Below are 17,112 nucleotides of genomic sequence, written 5' to 3' on the forward strand. Positions count from 1 at the left end.
ATTCTATGAAGGCTGAGAGAGGTGAGGAAGCTGCAGAAGAAAAGTTTCAAGCTGGAATGGGTTGGTTCATGAGGTTTAGGGAAAGGAGCCATCTCCATAACATCAAAGTGTGAGGTACAGCAGCAAGTGCTGATGTAAAAGCTGCAGCAAGCTATCCAGAAGATCTAGCTAAGATAATTAATGAAGGTGCCTACACTAAACAACAGATTTTCCATGTAGACAAAACAGCCTTATATTGGAAGAGGATGCCATCTAGGACTTTCATAGCTGGAGAGGAGACGTCAATGCCTGGCTTCAAAGCTTCAAAGGACAGGCTGGCTCTCTTGTAATGGGCTAATTCAGCTGGTGACTTTAAATAGAAGTCAACACTCATTTACCATTCTTAAAATCCTAGGGCCCTTAAGAATTATGCTAAATCTACCCTGTGCTCTATAAATGGAGCAACAAAGACTGAATGACCGCACATCTGTTTACAACATGGTTTACTGAATATTTTATGTCCACTGTTGGGGACCTACTGATCAGAAAAATAAAGAATTATTTCAAAATATTACTGCTCATAGACAACTCACATGCTCACCCAAGAGTTCTGATGTAGAGGTATAGTGAGACTAATGTTACATCCATGCTGCAACCCATAGATCAAGGAGTAGTTTTAACCCTCATGTATTGTTATTTAAGAAATACATTTCATAAGGCTATAGCTGCCATAGACAGTGATTCCTTTGATGGATCTGGGCAAAGTAAATTGAGAATCTTCTGGAAAGGATTTACCATTCTAGATGTCATTAAGAACATTACTGGTTCATTGAAAGATGTCAAAATATCCACATTAACAGGAGTTTGAAAGAAGTTGATGGATGACTTTGAGGGATGCAGGACTTTAGTGGAAGAAGTAACTGCAGATGTGGTGGAAAGAGCAAGAGAATTAGAATTAGAAGAGGAGCCTGAATACGTGATTGAATTGCTGCAATCTCATGATGAAACTTTAACCGACGAGGAGCTGTTTCTTATGGATGAGAGAAGAAAGTGGTTTCTTGAGGTGGAATCTACCCCTGGTGAAGATGCTGTGAAGATTGTTGAAATGACAACAAAGGATTTAGAATATTACATAAACTTAGTTGATAAAAAAAGTGGCAGGCTTTGAGAGGACAGACCCAATTTTTTTTAAACATGTTTATTGGAGTATAATTGCTTTACAATGGTGTGTTAGTTTCTGCTGTGTAACAGTGAATCAGCTATACATATACATATATCCCCATATCTCCTCCCACGTGCATCTCCCTCCCACCCTCCCTATCCCAGCCCTCTTGGTGGACAAAAGCACCGAGCTGATCTCCCTGTGCTATGCGGCTGCTTCCCACTAGCTATCTATCTTACATTTGGGAGTGTATATATGTCCATAGCACTCTCTCACTTCGGCCCAGCTTACCCTTCCCCCTCCCCGTGTCCTCAAGTCCATTCTCCACGTCTGCATCTTTATTCCTGTCCTGCCCCTAGGTTCTTCATGACCTTTTTTTTTTCTTTTAGATTCCATATATATGTGTTAGCATACGGTATTTGTTTTTCTCTTTCTGACTTACTTCACTCTGTAGGACAGACTCTAGGTCCATTCACCTCACTACAAATAACTCAATTTCGTTTCTTTTTATGGCTGGGTAAATATTCCATTGTATATATGTGCCACATCTTCTTTATCCGTTCATCAGTCGATGGACACCTAGGTTGCTTCCATGTCCTGGCTATTGTAAATAGAGCTGCAATGAACACTGTGGTCCATGACTCTTTTTGAATTATGGTTTTCTCAGGGTATATGCCCAGTAGTGGGATTGCTGGGTCGTATGGTAGCTCTATTTTTAGTTTCTTAAGGAACGTCCATACTGTTCTCCATAGTGACTGTATCAATTTACATTCCCACCAACAGTGCAAGAGGGTTCCCTTTCCTCCACACCCTCTCCAGCATTTAGTGTTTGTAGATTGTTTGATGATGGCCATTCTGACTGGTGTGAGGTGATACCTCATTGTAGTTTGGATTTGCATTTCTCTAATGATTAGTGATGTTGAGCATCCTTTCGTGTGTTTGTTGGCAATCTGTCTATCTTCTTTGGAGAAATGTCTATTTAGCAGACCCCAATTTTGAAAGAAGTTCTACTGTGGGTAAAATGCTTTCAAACAACAGTGCATAGAAATCGTTTCTGCCAAGGAGAGTCCATTGATGCAGCACACTTCACTGTTGTCTCATCTTAAGAAACTGCCACAGCCACCCCAACCTTCAACCACCACCACCCTAATCAGTCAGCAGCCATCAAAACTGACACAAGACCCTCCAACAGCAAAAAGATTATGGCTCACTGAAGTTTCAGATGATTGGTAGCAACTTTCAGCAATAAAGTATTTTTTAATTAAGGTATGTACATTGTTTTTTAGACTTCATGCTATTGTACACTTAATAGTCTACAGTATAGTGTAACCATAACTTTTATAAGAAATGGGAAACCAAAGCACTTGTTTGACTCACTTTATTGCAATATTTGCTATGTTGCTGTGGTCTGCAACCAAGCTCACAATATTTCCAAAGTATACCCGTATCTATAATTGAGGCAAGGCTGAGTGAATCAGTAGGAAGAGTAAAGGCCTCGGGTTCAGAAGACGTGGGTTCCAGTCTGGAATCAGCCAATGAGTAGGAGCATGACATGGGGCAGTGTGGGACATTAAGGTCCCAAACCTCAGGTTCCCCATCCCGGGAGTGAGGATTCTTCCCCTCATAGTGTCCTTGTCAGGATTTATTGAAATCACAAGACAGTGAAGGTCACAAAAGTGCCTTAGTCTCAGCCAGGTCTGAAATCTGAGGCTCGGTTTCCTTATCAGTAAAGAATGAGTCACAATATGGAGTTTGTAGTCATGTCAAAAGGATTAAGTGTTATGTGTAGATTAAAAGATAAGCCAGTGTCCTATTATGCACATAATTAATGAGAATATAAAAATGATGATAACTCATCCTGGGTTAATGGAACGTTTTGCTTCCTTCCTTAATTTTTCTTTTACTATTTTCCAAATTCATTTAAATGTTTTGAAATATATTTAAGAGTATTCCATGCAGCAAATTATTCAGAAACTTTCAAACCTGGAATTTTACCTCTGGAAGGTTCATTTGGTCTTTGCCATGCAAAACTATGCCTGCTAAAAATCACAGCCTCTCGTTGTAGTACTCTCATGGGCTCTTGTAGAGGAAGGAGCATCAATCCACAGCCTCCTCAGCTTCTCTGAACTGCACGTTCCAATTGCTGTCTGTGGAAGAACTCTGCATTTCCGTTGCTGAACTGACCTGTGTCCCCAGCATCCCTCTCAAAAGTGGCAGAGAGAATCTGAGGCAACTCTTCAGACAAGATATTTGAAAATTTCAGCATCTTAAGTCCACTGTGTGATGCTACAGCCTATGAAACATTGTGAGCTCACAGTCTTTGGTCCCCTTTCACATGAAACATGTGTCTGGAGATGGTAAAGGTGGTGGAGTTACTAGATGCCTCGTGGTAATCACACCAGTAGGGTATGTCTGAGACTTCTCACGTGAAGTGAAGTTTAAGCTGAGATCTGAGCCTAAGGAGGCTTTAGCCAGCAGAAGAGGAGAGGGTGGAGACTAGCCAGATATAACAGGAAGGAAATACCCTGTAACCTGGTTCATCCATTTGGAAAATCCAGAGTGGCAATCCCTTACCCAGAAGTTTGTCACGCTGGGAAAAACTTTGTGAAACTTAACAGGACAGTTGTAGAAAGTACCTGAACCCCTTCTGCCCTCCTTGCTCCCACCTCAGGCCTTTACTGACCACCAGCCCTCTAAGAGGAGTCCTATATTATTACTATGATTTCTATCTGTGAAACCATAGAGAAGAAGAAAGTCGTTAGGTAAAACAATTTGAGTATGATTTTATTTTACGTATTCTTCCACCACTCACTATGCAAGCAACTTTTAATAAATTTTTCTTTCCTCTTCCCAAATTTTCCACTGGAGGAAATTCAGAAATTGGCGGTCCATGATAACTGGTGAACATATTGTCAACCAAGAAATGCAGAAGGCTGCAAATAAGAAAAATAGTTTTTACTTAGGGTCTTATGAATTATAATTTGTGAGGCACTGATTTGAGTAGCAACTCAAATGTGCTCATAGGGAAACAAAAATGGCAAGAGTTTATAAAGGTGACATATAAAGACATTCCAGAGAAGTTATATAGGTTATCTTTACAGAACTATGATTGGTGCTGGCAGGCATTCAGTCACTTGAGGCACCAGATTGGTCGCCATGCTCTGGTCTCCAGGGAATAACGAAAACAAGTTCCAGTCGGTCTCAGGTTGGCCAGGTCAAAGGTTTATGTTGCATTTGGGGGTAGAAATATGTAAGTCCTACTTCCTTACTAGCCTCCTGGCTCCATTTTCAATCCCTTTGACTTAAGTAACCACATTTTGTTGTCCATGGTCCACGTGTCTAGAATTGCAGCTTAGACATCACTCAGCAGGAATCTTTGGAAGGATGGAGGGAGCCAGTTCTCATTCAGAGTGACATTTCTGGAAGATTTTGTGGCAAATGAAGCATTAAGGGTAGCCCACGTACATTAAAACTAGTGGCAAAAACATTTCTTCTGCCTCTCCCTCCCAACTATGATGGGCAACCTATATGTGTGTAATTGAGAGACAAAAGTAATGTGAAAAAGCATATAGATGTAGAAATATACCGTTAATCCACACACCTATTATTTTTGTAGTGAAATTCCCAACCAGGTATGTACTACTATGCTATAAAATTTTACATCAGTTATTTTTCTGATTTCAAACTGCTATCTTTATAAACTAATGAAGTGCAAGAATGTGTATTAGAGAAAATATTTTTCTATATTATTTTCATCTTGTTACAGAGCAAGATGTACATCCTTGATAGTTTAGTTTATATTCCCCAGATATATTTCTCTGTGTACAGTACTATATAAACAGGTTTACATGATATATATATTCTTCCAAATTTTTCTCACAGTATGTATACACTTTTCCTCATGTTATGTATGTTTATGTGCATATGTAAATATATGTACACACTTACATATTTTTGTAATTGTTTTTTTACTTGTTTAATCTTTATATGTTTGTGATGTATAGATCTTACTTAATTTTTTTCGATAGACTTTGAAAGACACTCTTACTACTAATCAGATTTATTTATGTACGAGAATATTAAACATTTGCCTATAAAATATTTTTCCTATAATTTGCATTCCTTTCTATGTGACATGTTTGTTTGGGATTGACAAGGTTTTCTTTTTCTAACTTCCCTTCAATTTCTCAAATAAATTTGTAACAGATAAAAGGTTTTTTGGGTCACATATGCAGTTTTGAATTCCCCTGGTGTCAATGCCACGCAGATAGGGTACTCAAACAACCCTCTCACCCATGTCTTGGTCTTGGAAGTTCATGATGGAGATAAAATACCCTCCCTTAAGCCTGGAGTGCCACAGGGATTGAACTGTCTGGGGGCGGGTGTGCTGGGCATGTGGGGCCCAGGTAGAAGCAGAGGAAAGTTAACCTCCATGGAGGGGAGAAAATGATCCCCTCCATGGGATCCCCTCCATGGGAGGGAGAGGCAGAAGAAATGTTTTTGCCACTAGTTTTAATGTACGTGGGCTGCCCTTAATGCTTCATTTGCCACAAAATCTTCATTTGCCACAAAATGATGACTTACAGAATTATTTTAGGCCAGAAGCACTTTACATGGTATCTCCTATAAGCAAACATATGTTCAAATATTTTGGTCTAAAGCCCTTTTCCATTGTGCCCTGAAACTCTCAAGGATTTTTTTTTTTTTCGGTACGCAGGCCTCTCACTGTTGTGGCCTCTCCCGTTGCGGAGCACAGGCTCCAGACACGCAGGCTCAGCGGCCATGGCTCACGGGCCCAGCCGCTCCGCGGCATGTGGGATCTTCCCGGACCGGGGCACGAACCCATGTCCCCTGCATCAGCAGGCGGACTCTCAACCACTGCACCACCAGGGAAGCCTTGTTTGTAGATTTTTTGATGATGGCCATTCTGACTGGTGTGAGGTGATACTGTCATTTGCTCTTTGCCATCTGTATGTCTTCTCTTTTTTTTTTGCGGTACGCGGGCCTCTCACTGTTGTGGCCACTCCCGTTGGGGAGCACAGGCTCCGGACGCGCAGGCTCAGCGGCCATGGCTCACGGGCCCAGCCGCTCCGCGGCATGTGGGATCTTCCTGGACCGGGGCACGAACCCGTGTCCCCTGCATCGGCAGGCGGACTCTCAACCACTGCGCCACCAGGGAAGCCCCAAAATTTCAATTTTTGACTTGACAGTTTATCTGTGTGGTATGTGCATTTCTGTCTTACACTTCTTTTACCCCCAAATGTTCACACACTTATGTGCAGATTTTTCTTCACCTCTCTCAGTGGCTGGACTTTTCTCAGGGCATAGAGATCCAGGAAGGGATTGTGGACATGGTGTGGAAAATTCCAGAAAGTAGTGGAAAATTCCAGAAATGTCTAACTGATGCACTGGAGCCCAATCTCCTCTCTCCTTCCCTCTGCCTTGAAACCTCTCTGGTCTGGAACTTTCAGAGCTACAATTCCGGCTCTGACCACTAGGAGTATCTATCTACATTGAGGACATTTTTTTTTTTTAAAGGAAAATACATGATTTGTTTTCTTTTACTGTCATTACAGTGACCCACAAAACTCTGCTTGCTATTTCGATTATAGTTTTCAGGTCTGTTCTTTGTTGTTTGGTTCTTGTATTTTTTTTTTGTTTTTTGGTATTATCTCTCTGAGGTGGGCTGAGGTTAATTCCAGCCATTTGACTATTTTCAGAAAATTCTGTTACTTTGTACTAACTTAAGACAATCTCCCACACTACAGCAATAACTTAGTAAATCTGTGCTTGGAGAAGTCATCTTCCATTCCGTGGAGCTCAATTTCAGTCTCTGTTTCCCCAGGTAGCATCTGAATGACCCTAGACAAGCTCCAGCACCTCAGTAAGCCTCAGCAACCTTGGAAAGTTGGTGATTCTGATATCAGAGTCCCCTTGTGAGGAATTCATGAAAGAACAGAGGCAATGTAGCAAGTACAGAGTCTGGTCTACAGCTGGCACACAGAGTTATCTGGGTTTGCAGAATGAAGGAACACAATGTAGTGTAGCTGATCCAGAGTCTGGCATACAGAGCTCCCTGTGTTTGTAACCAGAAGTATCAAGGTCCCCTAAGCCTCCTGATTCCAGATGGCCTCCTCTGCAAGGGTGGTACAGTTGGAGAGAGTGCCCTGGGTGTTAGGCTGGTAGCAAACTCAGGGGGCAGTAATTACAGGAAGTTAAGTCTCCTCTGGCCCCCAGGGCTCTCCTCCTCTGTGCCCTTGGGGAAGGGACTTCCTGTTAGGACTCCATCTTGTTTGTGTGGCTCTGACAAAGTGGTTTGGGGCTTGCACTCTCCTTCTTCAGAAGCCCTTCCTGATATTCTCCAAACCTCCAGCTCCAGACCCACAGATTCTCTTCACGAGCAGCCTGTGAGGAGGGTGGTGACAGATCACTGCCTTCAGGCCACCCCATGGGTGAGTTGGTCAGCATGAGACCCTGTCCTCAGATCCCCACAGGGCAGGAGGGGTTCTGGGTTCCCTCCCTAACCCCAACCCCCAGGACCCCCAACAAGCTGACCCCCCCTTTAGAGAAGGCATGCAGAGGGCTCAGGCTCACTATTTCCCACTCTCTTGAGGAAATGGGCCAGGTGGGCTCTGACACACCCGTCCTGATTCCATGTGGAAAACCTCCCCTCTTATGGAAATGGCCATGGCTGAGGTGAATTATTTCCCCTGGCTGAGAAAAAGGCACAAGTCATGTGATCTTCTCAGGTCTAGGATTTGGAGAGTAGGGAGGGTCACCTAGGTGGGCGTGGGATTGTGTAAACTAATATCCCTTGGATTTATACGAGGTGGGGGAGGGGCAGAAAACCCACCATTACCATTGACTATTACATTAACTAGTCAGGGTAAATTGTATTAGTCCATAGAAGCTTACTGAGGCTTGCTTTGTTGCCCAGCATATGATCTATTCTGGAATGTTCGATGAGTAGTTGTTATGTGCATTGTTCTATGTCAATTAAATACATTTGTTAAGTAACATTTTGAAACCTTCTCCCTCTAGCTGAGTTTTTGTCTGCCATTTTGTGCATCACTCAGTGAGCTGTGTTAAAATTTCCCACTGTGACTGTGAATTTGACCATGCTCTATTTCTGTTAGATTTTGCTTTGCATATTTTGGCTCTATTTTAGGACATGCATACAAATTTAGAATTTTATATTAATATCTCCTTATTGCATTGAACCTGTTATCACAAAGAAATCTCCTTCTTTCTCTAGTGATGCTTTTTTCTTTAAAGTGTACCTTTTCTTTTACTAATAGGGTTATACAAGCTTTCTGTAGGTTACTGTGGAAAAGGTATACATTTTGCCATTTTTTTATTTTCAACTTTTCTAGATGATTAAAATTTGCATGTGTCTCTTTTCAGGAGCATTTGATGGAAGGTTTCTTGTCCAGTCTGATAATAGCTGTCTTTCTGTTTGGAATACTAATCTGAAATTTTTAATGTAAAAGTAGATGTAATTTGGTTTATATATACTATCTTACTGTATGTTTATTTTTGCCCCTTCTCAGTTCTTTTGCCTTTCCTCTCCTTTGAAATGATTAACATTTTATAACTATTAAATTGTTACCTCATGTGGCTAGGTAAACATTCTTTTGCCATTCTTGTAGTGTTTACCCTTCAGATTACAATGTACATTTTTGCCGTTTCAGTCTAATGTTAGTTAATTAGTTCTTTAAAACTCCTCAGACAATTAGGGGACCTTGAGACACTTTGATTCCATATACCCTCCAAATTTATTGTCATGCATTTTCCTTCTCTCTGTATTTAAATCCCCAGAAGAAATTACTATCATTGTGTTATATAGTCAACACTCATTTAAATTTGCCTACGTATTCACAAATGTCATTAGTCTTTCTTTCCTGTATCTATGTGCCTCCACCTGGGAGGATATTTCTTCTGCCCAAAGAAGAGCCTGTAACATTTCTTTGAGTTTGAGTCTTCTGGTCACATATTTTCCGAGTTTTTCTTACATGATGATGAAATGAATGCATATTTTAGGACTGTTTTTCCTTAAAGCATACTTTATCTCCTATTACAATAATACTGTTACACTGAGTTGATATCTTGTTACTTTTGGAAACTTCTCAACCAAGATCTCTTCAAATACCACTTCTCCACTCTTCCCTCCTGTTCTTTCCGGGACTCACATTAACCATGTGTTAGGTATGTTCACTGCATCTCCTTTAATTATCTCCCCCTCGCTTTTGGTATTCTCCATGTTATGTCTCTCCAGGCTCCATTCTGGATCTTTTCATCGGACCTATACTTCATATGTCTAATTCTTCCGTCAGGCAGGGAGGTCACCTTTGACCCTTGAACCATCACACCAGGGTAGATTTCAGGGTAGGTTTTATTGTGTCCCAAGAGCCGGGCAGAGAAGAGAGACTTAGAGATGAAAAGCCACTTGTCCCAGGTCACATAACCGGATCCAAGCAGAGCAGGGACTAACATCACAGACTAAACCCTGGGTCCAGATCCTTTCCTCTGAGCTTATTTTCTTCTTGGCTGTGAATGCTGCCCACCTCTCATTTCCTGAGAAGCAGAAACACAGTGAAGTTTCTAAGCCTTGTTTTAGCACTGTGATACATTTCTCTTTAGATTATAAAGCCAGTGATATTTCTTCATTAGCCATGAGAACTTTCCCAGGAATTTTTCTGGTACTGGGCCCATTGATGTGTTGTTCTCAATTTCAGAGAACATTGATCAAGTGAACACTTTACAAAGAAAAGCAAGATGCCGGGGTATTTACCGAAGGAGACACAACTATTGGTCTCAACAGGCCACTTCCCAGCAGCAGCAATATAGAGAATCACTAAGAAGTGATGCTCACGTGGACATCCAAGCAAGATAGTAAGTGACGAGGCAGCATGGCTGACCAGTATCAACCAGTGAAAAACAAAACCTTGTAGTTAAATATGTCATTCTTCTCTCTAACCTGGAAGAGTGAGGAACGATGGGATCAGGTTAACGGTTGAGCAGTCTTTATTGTAGCTCTGCTATCATTGGCGAAAATGTAGGGAAGACTTCCCAAGACTATACGGACCACATTCTTCTCTCCACTTCCCCACAGTGCTCCCTATGCCATTCCATCCTGTCATCGGAGAGGCAATTTTCAGGAACAAGACGAAACCCATGTTAGCAAGGAGACAGAGCAAAAGCCTCCAGAGAGAAGAATGGAGAGAAGCAGGCAGGATGAGACCTTGGGGAGCTGGTTCAAGATCAGAGTGAGTGTGCTGGCTAAATGGACTAACATGTAGAAGAAGATGACAGAGAGAGTCATGTTGGGCGCGTGTAGAGATGCTGGGAACTTTCCTCTCGTGGCAGTGGAGTTGGTAATCTGTCTTGTTATTCCTAGGAGTTAACTTCCTAGATCACGTGAGGGCAGGTTCAGAGAAGCAATATAAAGGGAGCAGACTGACTGCAGGGAGCATGGGAGAGGCTGTCTAAAAGCAAAGGAGGAAACTACTGCCAAGGAGATGGAGCAACTCCACACCAGAAGACACAGTTTGGCTCAAGCTGAGTGCGGGAGGAGTTTGAGTCTCTGGGGTCCTCGTCAGAGGGGCGGGCCAAGTCTGCCTTAGGTAGGATCTCTTAGAACTTTATAAAAGTAAGCACATGTGAAAGATATGAAGTCGATTATTTCAGGAAAAGTATTTAAATGGAAAGAAAGGGTATTTAGGAAGTCCTTGTCTGGTGTAAAAGTTAGCGATAACAGATATTGTCCTATCTTAAGAAAGTACCTAAAGCCTGAAAAAAGGTCCTAAAGCAAGACACAGCTGGGTCTTATCTTAACCTTGGATTCCATTGTATCACTTTTCTTTCCCCAATTATTTCTTTGGCTCCTAGATTCCCTTCGGTATTAAATATGATGAGAAGTGGCTGCTGAATTTGATTCAGAAGCAATGCAGTGTCCCCTTCACCCCAGTCGAAGTAAGAGAGGACATTGAGGCCGATGAGAGGAAACGGGGTAGATGGCAGGCCCAGATGAGAAATGGCTCTGGTCTCATACTGTGCTTCTCTTGTCACTCTCCCTACAGTTTCACTATGAGAAAATGCAGGCCCAGTTCTTCGTTGAGAATGCCAACATTGCCTTCGCACTGAAGAATGTCAACGGCAAGATTTACAATGAGGCTAATGAAAGGGTATGTATCAAGGGCATGAGCAGGGCTAGCTGGGGGCAAGAGGGCAGGACAGGGGCATGGTCTTGCTTGATCCCAGGGCTCAGATTTCCTGGAGCTTACCCAGCCCCTCTTGTGTTCTCAACAGATATCTATCTTTGTTGATCCCTGTGATGCACCCCACTCTGTGCTGAAGGAGCTGAGGTCAGAAAAGGTGGAGCAGATAAAGGTAATGCAGACTCAACACAACCTGTGCACTCACAGCCAGACCCACCTATTGCCCCCGATCACCACCTCAGACTCAGAGCCCCTGAACCCCATCCCTAACTCTGCAGCTGCCCGTGAAGGAACAATATGATGCCTCCCAGCAATCTCTTGACATCCAGAGAGTCCGCTCTGACCCTGGTATGGCTACAGCAGTAATTGTAGAGCAGGTGAGGGCAGAGGGGTCTAGCTGGAAAGGGATACTCAGGAATGGTAACTCGGGGAGGGGTTGGTGCTGGAGCTGTACCAGCCAGGAGCCTCTCAGCCCCTGTTTCCCTCCTCCTGTCTTCCTGGAGACTTGATGACCCGTGATACTGGAATGGCACGAAACCCTAGAACTGGCGTGGCCGCCTCCCTGCAGATCCATCCAGGGAATATGCCCAAGGTGAGGACCTTAGACCCAATGTTGGGGCAGGTGGTGATGGTGGGAGAGATTAGGTAGAAGAGGCAGATTTGTCTCAGGTATCCCCTGCTGGGGTCCTCACTCTAACTCTTTCCTCATCATAGCTTTTGGCCTTGGACCTGAGCAATAAGAAACCCTACCAGCTACACAGCCTGTCCAACACTATGCCGAATGCTTCCAACACCAAGAACTTGAACCTCTCCAACACTGAGGTGAGGTGTGGTACCCAGATCCGTCTTTGAAGGGAAAGTGGGAAGGCGCATGTGGTGGTGACAGAGGAAGGGAAATGGATTTGTAGGAAAAGGAAGCGACTAGGGGTGCACGGCCATCCTGGCTCTGTTTCTCTGGCCCATGTGGTTCCTCCTCATAATCACAGGTGGAGTCTGCAGGGGAGATGGACAAGGGTGAGCGGCTGGAGCCAGAAGGGATGTGTGCAGACAGAAACCCCCTGTGCACCACCTTCCCTGATATGTCAACCAACATAAGGTCAGATGCATCCTCTGTTACCCGGTGGCAGCCTGAGCTACTCCCGAAAGTGCCCGTTTGCAAGGGGCAGCTGACGTGGACCTCAGGGAGGACTACAGGCCCTATGCTCTCCTCTCTGCATCACAAAGCTGCCAAAGTTTCAACCAGCACCCAGTGGGCCCCCAGCCCAACATGTGCATATTTTACATTCTTACGTGCTGTGTCTGAGCCATTCTGGGGCAGGTGAAGAGCTGCAAATGGGGCGCCATTTCCCCTTTCTCCTCTCTTCTTCCCTTACCCTCACCACGGGAAAGCTTCTTTCCCTTCCCTTTGTTTTCTCTCTCTCCCTTGTGTCTAGGCCCATATGTCTCTCTCATCTATCCCCTCGTACCTTCACTCCCTTTCTGTCTTCATCCCCCTCCATCTCCCTCCCTGAGCCCCACCTCACTCACCTCCCTGCCCCAGCACCCTGGGCCATCCAAGGGGGAAGTCCAGGTCTTGGTCCAGGTCTTGGCAGAGTGCTGGACCGCCAGTGAGGTAGCAGAGCCTTGGGCACACACCCCATTCCCTCTTCTCTCCACAGCCTTCAGTGGGGCTCTGGAGGCAGGAAGGGAGGGGAAGAAGCCCTGCAGCATGGGTTTGAAATGCTGGTCCCTGTGGCACTGGAGAAGAGAGTCCAGGCAGTCTGCGGGGGAGCTACCCAGGGGAAGGAGAGGAAGGGAGGGAGGGAGGCGGGGAGGGAGGGAGGGCCTGCCCTCCCTCTGTGTCAGTCGATGGGGGACGTGTTCAGGGCCCTGGAAGCCTGGGACGCTGTGGTGTGGGTGTACTTGCTCCCATGAGGAAGAGGGTCACCGCCACAGTTTCACTGACTTTTCTGTTTTGTCTTGATATTGGCAGCTCCATCCTGGAATTGTTCCCCAAGTTACTAACCTTGGTAAGTGTATTCCTTGTTCACTGACTCCTCTAACTGGCACTGACAGCACCCACATACTACTCTGAACCCCATTAGGTCTTGCCCCAGTTACAGTTTTGAAACTGACCCTTCAAAGTCCTGGGCGGAGGGGGATGGTACAGTCCCTGTGGGAACCTGACAAACGCTCTGGATCTTCTTCAAGCACATTCTTCATAGGCTTTGGGGAATCCACGGTGATGATCCAAACTGTAGTCCTGCCCATGGAATTTCCAGGGCCCTTTCACACCTGACCTCTGACCCTCACCCTCCTGGGCCCATCCTTTTCCCTGATCATCTAGCACCACCTCCTGGTCTGCACTGCTGACATTCTGTTCTCTTCCCCAGGATGACCAGGAGACATCCCCACTTGCTAAGTGTGGTTTTGAAGCCTGCAAGCGCTTACCAACCTGCAAGGTGAGGATGGAGGATCAAGCCAGGTTTTAAGTGGTGCCTGAGAAGGGGGTGTCAGCCATGGTCCTGAGGACTGTTTTGATTCCAGGGAAGCTACTTTGGATCTGATGAGCTGAAGAGCCTAGTCCTGCAATTCCTGAAGCAGTAAGTATCTCTGGGAAGCTGAGCAAGGGGGGCAGGTCTAGGACAGGTGAGGCCACCTAAGCACAGGTCTGCTCAGGGGAGTTTTCAAGTCTCATTTGAGGTCCAGACCACAGAGATAGACTGTCCTCATTGCTCCCCCTCAGGTACTACTTGATCTATGACTATGGAGACAGACAGATTCTCGCGGGTGCTTATCACGAGGAGGCCTGCTTCTCCCTGACGATTCCCTTCCACCCTGAGGACCCAGCCCCGTGAGTATCACAGTACAGCCTCTGCTCCCGGACCGTGTGGCCCCCCAGCAGACACAGGCCAGCTCCTGCAAACACCCACCACCCACTGTTGCTCTTTGTCTCCTAGAAGCAGCTTGTGCGAGTATTTCAAGGACAGCAGGAATATGAAGAAACTCAAGGACCCCCGTGAGTGTGTCATGGGAAGACTGGGTGGGAAAGGGCAGTGAAGGGGTCAATCATAGGGCCCAGGGCGTGGCAGCTCCTGACCTTCGCTCGCTTCCCCTCCCCTCAAAGACCTGCGGGTCCAGCTGCTGAAGCACACAAAACGTGTCATTGTGCACACTCTCTGTGTGTTGCCCAAGACTCAGCATGACTTCAGCTCCTTCGTGGTGGACACGTGGTTCCAGACGGTGAGCGCCTGCTTCCCCCCTCGGGCGGGGCCAGGAAGCTGCAGGTGGGTGGGAGGTGGAGGTGGTGACTGGGCGCCTGGGCTCTTCCCTTTCAGGAAACGATGCTCTGCTTCTCCGTCAGCGGGGTGTTCAAGGAAGGTGAGTGTGTGTAGACCCCCAGCGCAGATGTCCCACTGCTGCCTCCCCCTGGCCAGGCTCACACCCAGAACCACCCAGCGTCCCTGACCCCTTCCCTTCCCTTCGCTTTCTTTCCCCTTCCCTTCCCTTCCCTCCCCTTGTATTCCCTTCTGTTCCCTCCCCTCCCCTCCCCTCCCCCCGCCTCCCCTTCCCCACTGTGTTCTCCTGCCCTCAGGCTTCCCACAGACAACCCAGGTCTGAGCTGTGTCCATGCCTGTTTGCCCTGCACACCCTGGGCGTTGGGGACACAGGCTGTGGATTTTGGTGGCTCTCATCCCAGATCCTTACTCTGAGAACTTGGGCCGTTACTGAACCTCTCGGTTTCCTCATTTGCAAAATGGGGTAGTAGTATCCACCTCTTGGGCGGCTGTGAAAAATGCACCCCGTGAACTTGTGTGGTGGTCGTCAGGGGCCCTGTCACTGGGTGCAGACTGCTCCTATAGTTGCGCTCCCCATACCCAACACCCTGGCCCCCGTGAACAACTGCCCTCTCAGCATGAGTGTCCAGTCACACCCTGACTGGGGACCGCCATGTGAGCGTGTACAGCACGTGCAGCTGTAAGGGGTACTGTGGTTTGTTTGCTGTTGAAGTGGAAGGAAGTTCTCAGGGCTGTTTGCGTGCATTCACCCGGACCTTCACCGCTACCCCTGCCAGCTATTCCAGGTGAGAGCCCTGTTGTGGGTGGGAATGTCCATCCCAGCCTGGGCTCGGGGGCGTGGGAATGTGGTGGTGCAGATCTTAGGTTTACTCGGTATTGTGGAAAGCCAGCAGGGGGATCCCAGGAGCAGTGTAGCCTAGTGGTTAGGAAGAGCGTGGGCTCTGGAATCAGCCTATGCGTTCACTCCTTGACCCAACACTCACTCACTGTGTGACCTTGGTCAATTCCCATGACCTCTGTGTGACTCAGTGTCTTCTTCTGAGAATGGGGATCAGACTGTCCACCCCTTGCACTGTGGTAAAGGGTAAATGCGAAATTGCCCCTGGGTTGGGGATGAACCTATAAATCAAGTGAAGGTGGTAGACAGTCTCTCCAAAGGTGGGCTCTGTAGGGAGGGGCAGAGGTACCAGTCAAGGAACCTGGGAGACAGACACAGGAGGGACGTGGAAGGAATCTGGTTGCTGAGTGCCAGTGGGAGCAGAGTCAGTTTTGGGGGTGTGGGTGTGCATCCACCAGTTGTCTGAGGGCCCATTTTTCCTTCAGTCTGTGCATCGTGAATGACGAGCTGTTTGTGAGGGATGCCGACCCCAGCGAGACCCAGAGTGTGTTCTCCATCCCACTGTCTACACCCACCTCCAGCTCCATGCACCCCTCTCCCAGCAGCAGCAGGACATCATGCAGGCATCCTCCACCCCATCTGAGGTGAACCTCTAGTGGTCTCAGAAGTGAGTGCTGGGGTTGCATGGGGATAGGAGGGAGCTGGGAGGAGTAGAGGAGTGATTAATGGGAATTTTCAGGTAATTATTTTAAATCTATTTTTTCTTACAAACGTTTATTTGTGAGAAATACCCTAATTTCATACTAATACATTTCCATGTATTATAAAATACAGGTATCCTATCTTATATACTGTTTTGAAACTTCTTTTATTATTAGTGCCAGCATAGTTTCTTCTCAGTATATGTGACGCTACATTATTCTTTCTAAGATCAATATATTAAACAATTGAATTCCAGGAAGCCATAAGCTATTATTGATAGGCATTTAGCTTTTCGCCTCTTTTTCAGCATTACATGCAGTGGCATCTGCTCATTCTGGTACATACATGTTGGTAAACTTGAAGGCTTGCTCTTGTAGCATAGATGTAGCAGTGAAGTTGTGTGGTCAAGTGTCTCCAGTTTGGTCCTAAGGGAGGTCATCTATCCTCCCCCACTAGAGGCGCTTTCAGTAAAATGACTAGACTATACCAGAACTAAAAATTTCTTTACTCATCAAAAAGTGAATTCTGAGAATTCAGAGATAAGAAGAAATAGACGTCTAGGGTTTCAGGAAGGTGAAGGTGGACAGAAGTCAGGTGCCCGGGGGTTGACACTCACGGCTGCTGGCTCTGCTGACATCCCAATTCTTTCTCTTTACTTTCTTCAGTCCAAGGGCAAAATTCCACATGTGACCCTCATCCACTGACCTGGGATCTTGAGAACAAAACTCTGCAAATGAGCCTTTAGATGTCATTTTCATCCTCATCATATTTGTCACCTCTCTTCTCTTAACTGAAGCCATATCCATGACTAAGCTTGCAGTCCAGCTAATCAGGAAGCCATTGTTTACCGTGTAGGCCTGCCCGTTGTTTTATATTTTTCCAACGCATGATCCTTGTTTATCTTTATATTAAAGAGTAACATTGCACATTGTATAT

At 45.7% G+C, this 17,112-nt stretch overlaps 1 protein-coding gene across 1 annotated transcript; it reads left to right on the plus strand.

Annotated features, from left to right (window-relative positions):
* The first annotated feature begins 856 nt into the window (after positions 1-856).
* On the plus strand, positions 857-16,145 carry LOC132418111 (nuclear RNA export factor 3-like). Its single transcript, XM_069540338.1, is given in 19 exon segments — positions 857-1,058; positions 9,877-10,033; positions 10,254-10,407; positions 11,030-11,113; positions 11,221-11,325; positions 11,450-11,530; positions 11,637-11,706; positions 11,862-11,950; positions 12,345-12,454; positions 13,331-13,367; positions 13,731-13,799; positions 13,885-13,940; positions 14,084-14,191; positions 14,298-14,356; positions 14,465-14,580; positions 14,676-14,718; positions 15,349-15,421; positions 15,960-16,060; positions 16,063-16,145. Coding segments are annotated over 19 exon segments (1,797 nt in total).
* The last annotated feature ends 967 nt before the right edge of the window (positions 16,146-17,112 follow it).

Source organism: Delphinus delphis, chromosome X, assembly GCF_949987515.2.
Source record: "Delphinus delphis chromosome X, mDelDel1.2, whole genome shotgun sequence".
Taxonomy (NCBI): domain Eukaryota; kingdom Metazoa; phylum Chordata; class Mammalia; order Artiodactyla; family Delphinidae; genus Delphinus; species Delphinus delphis.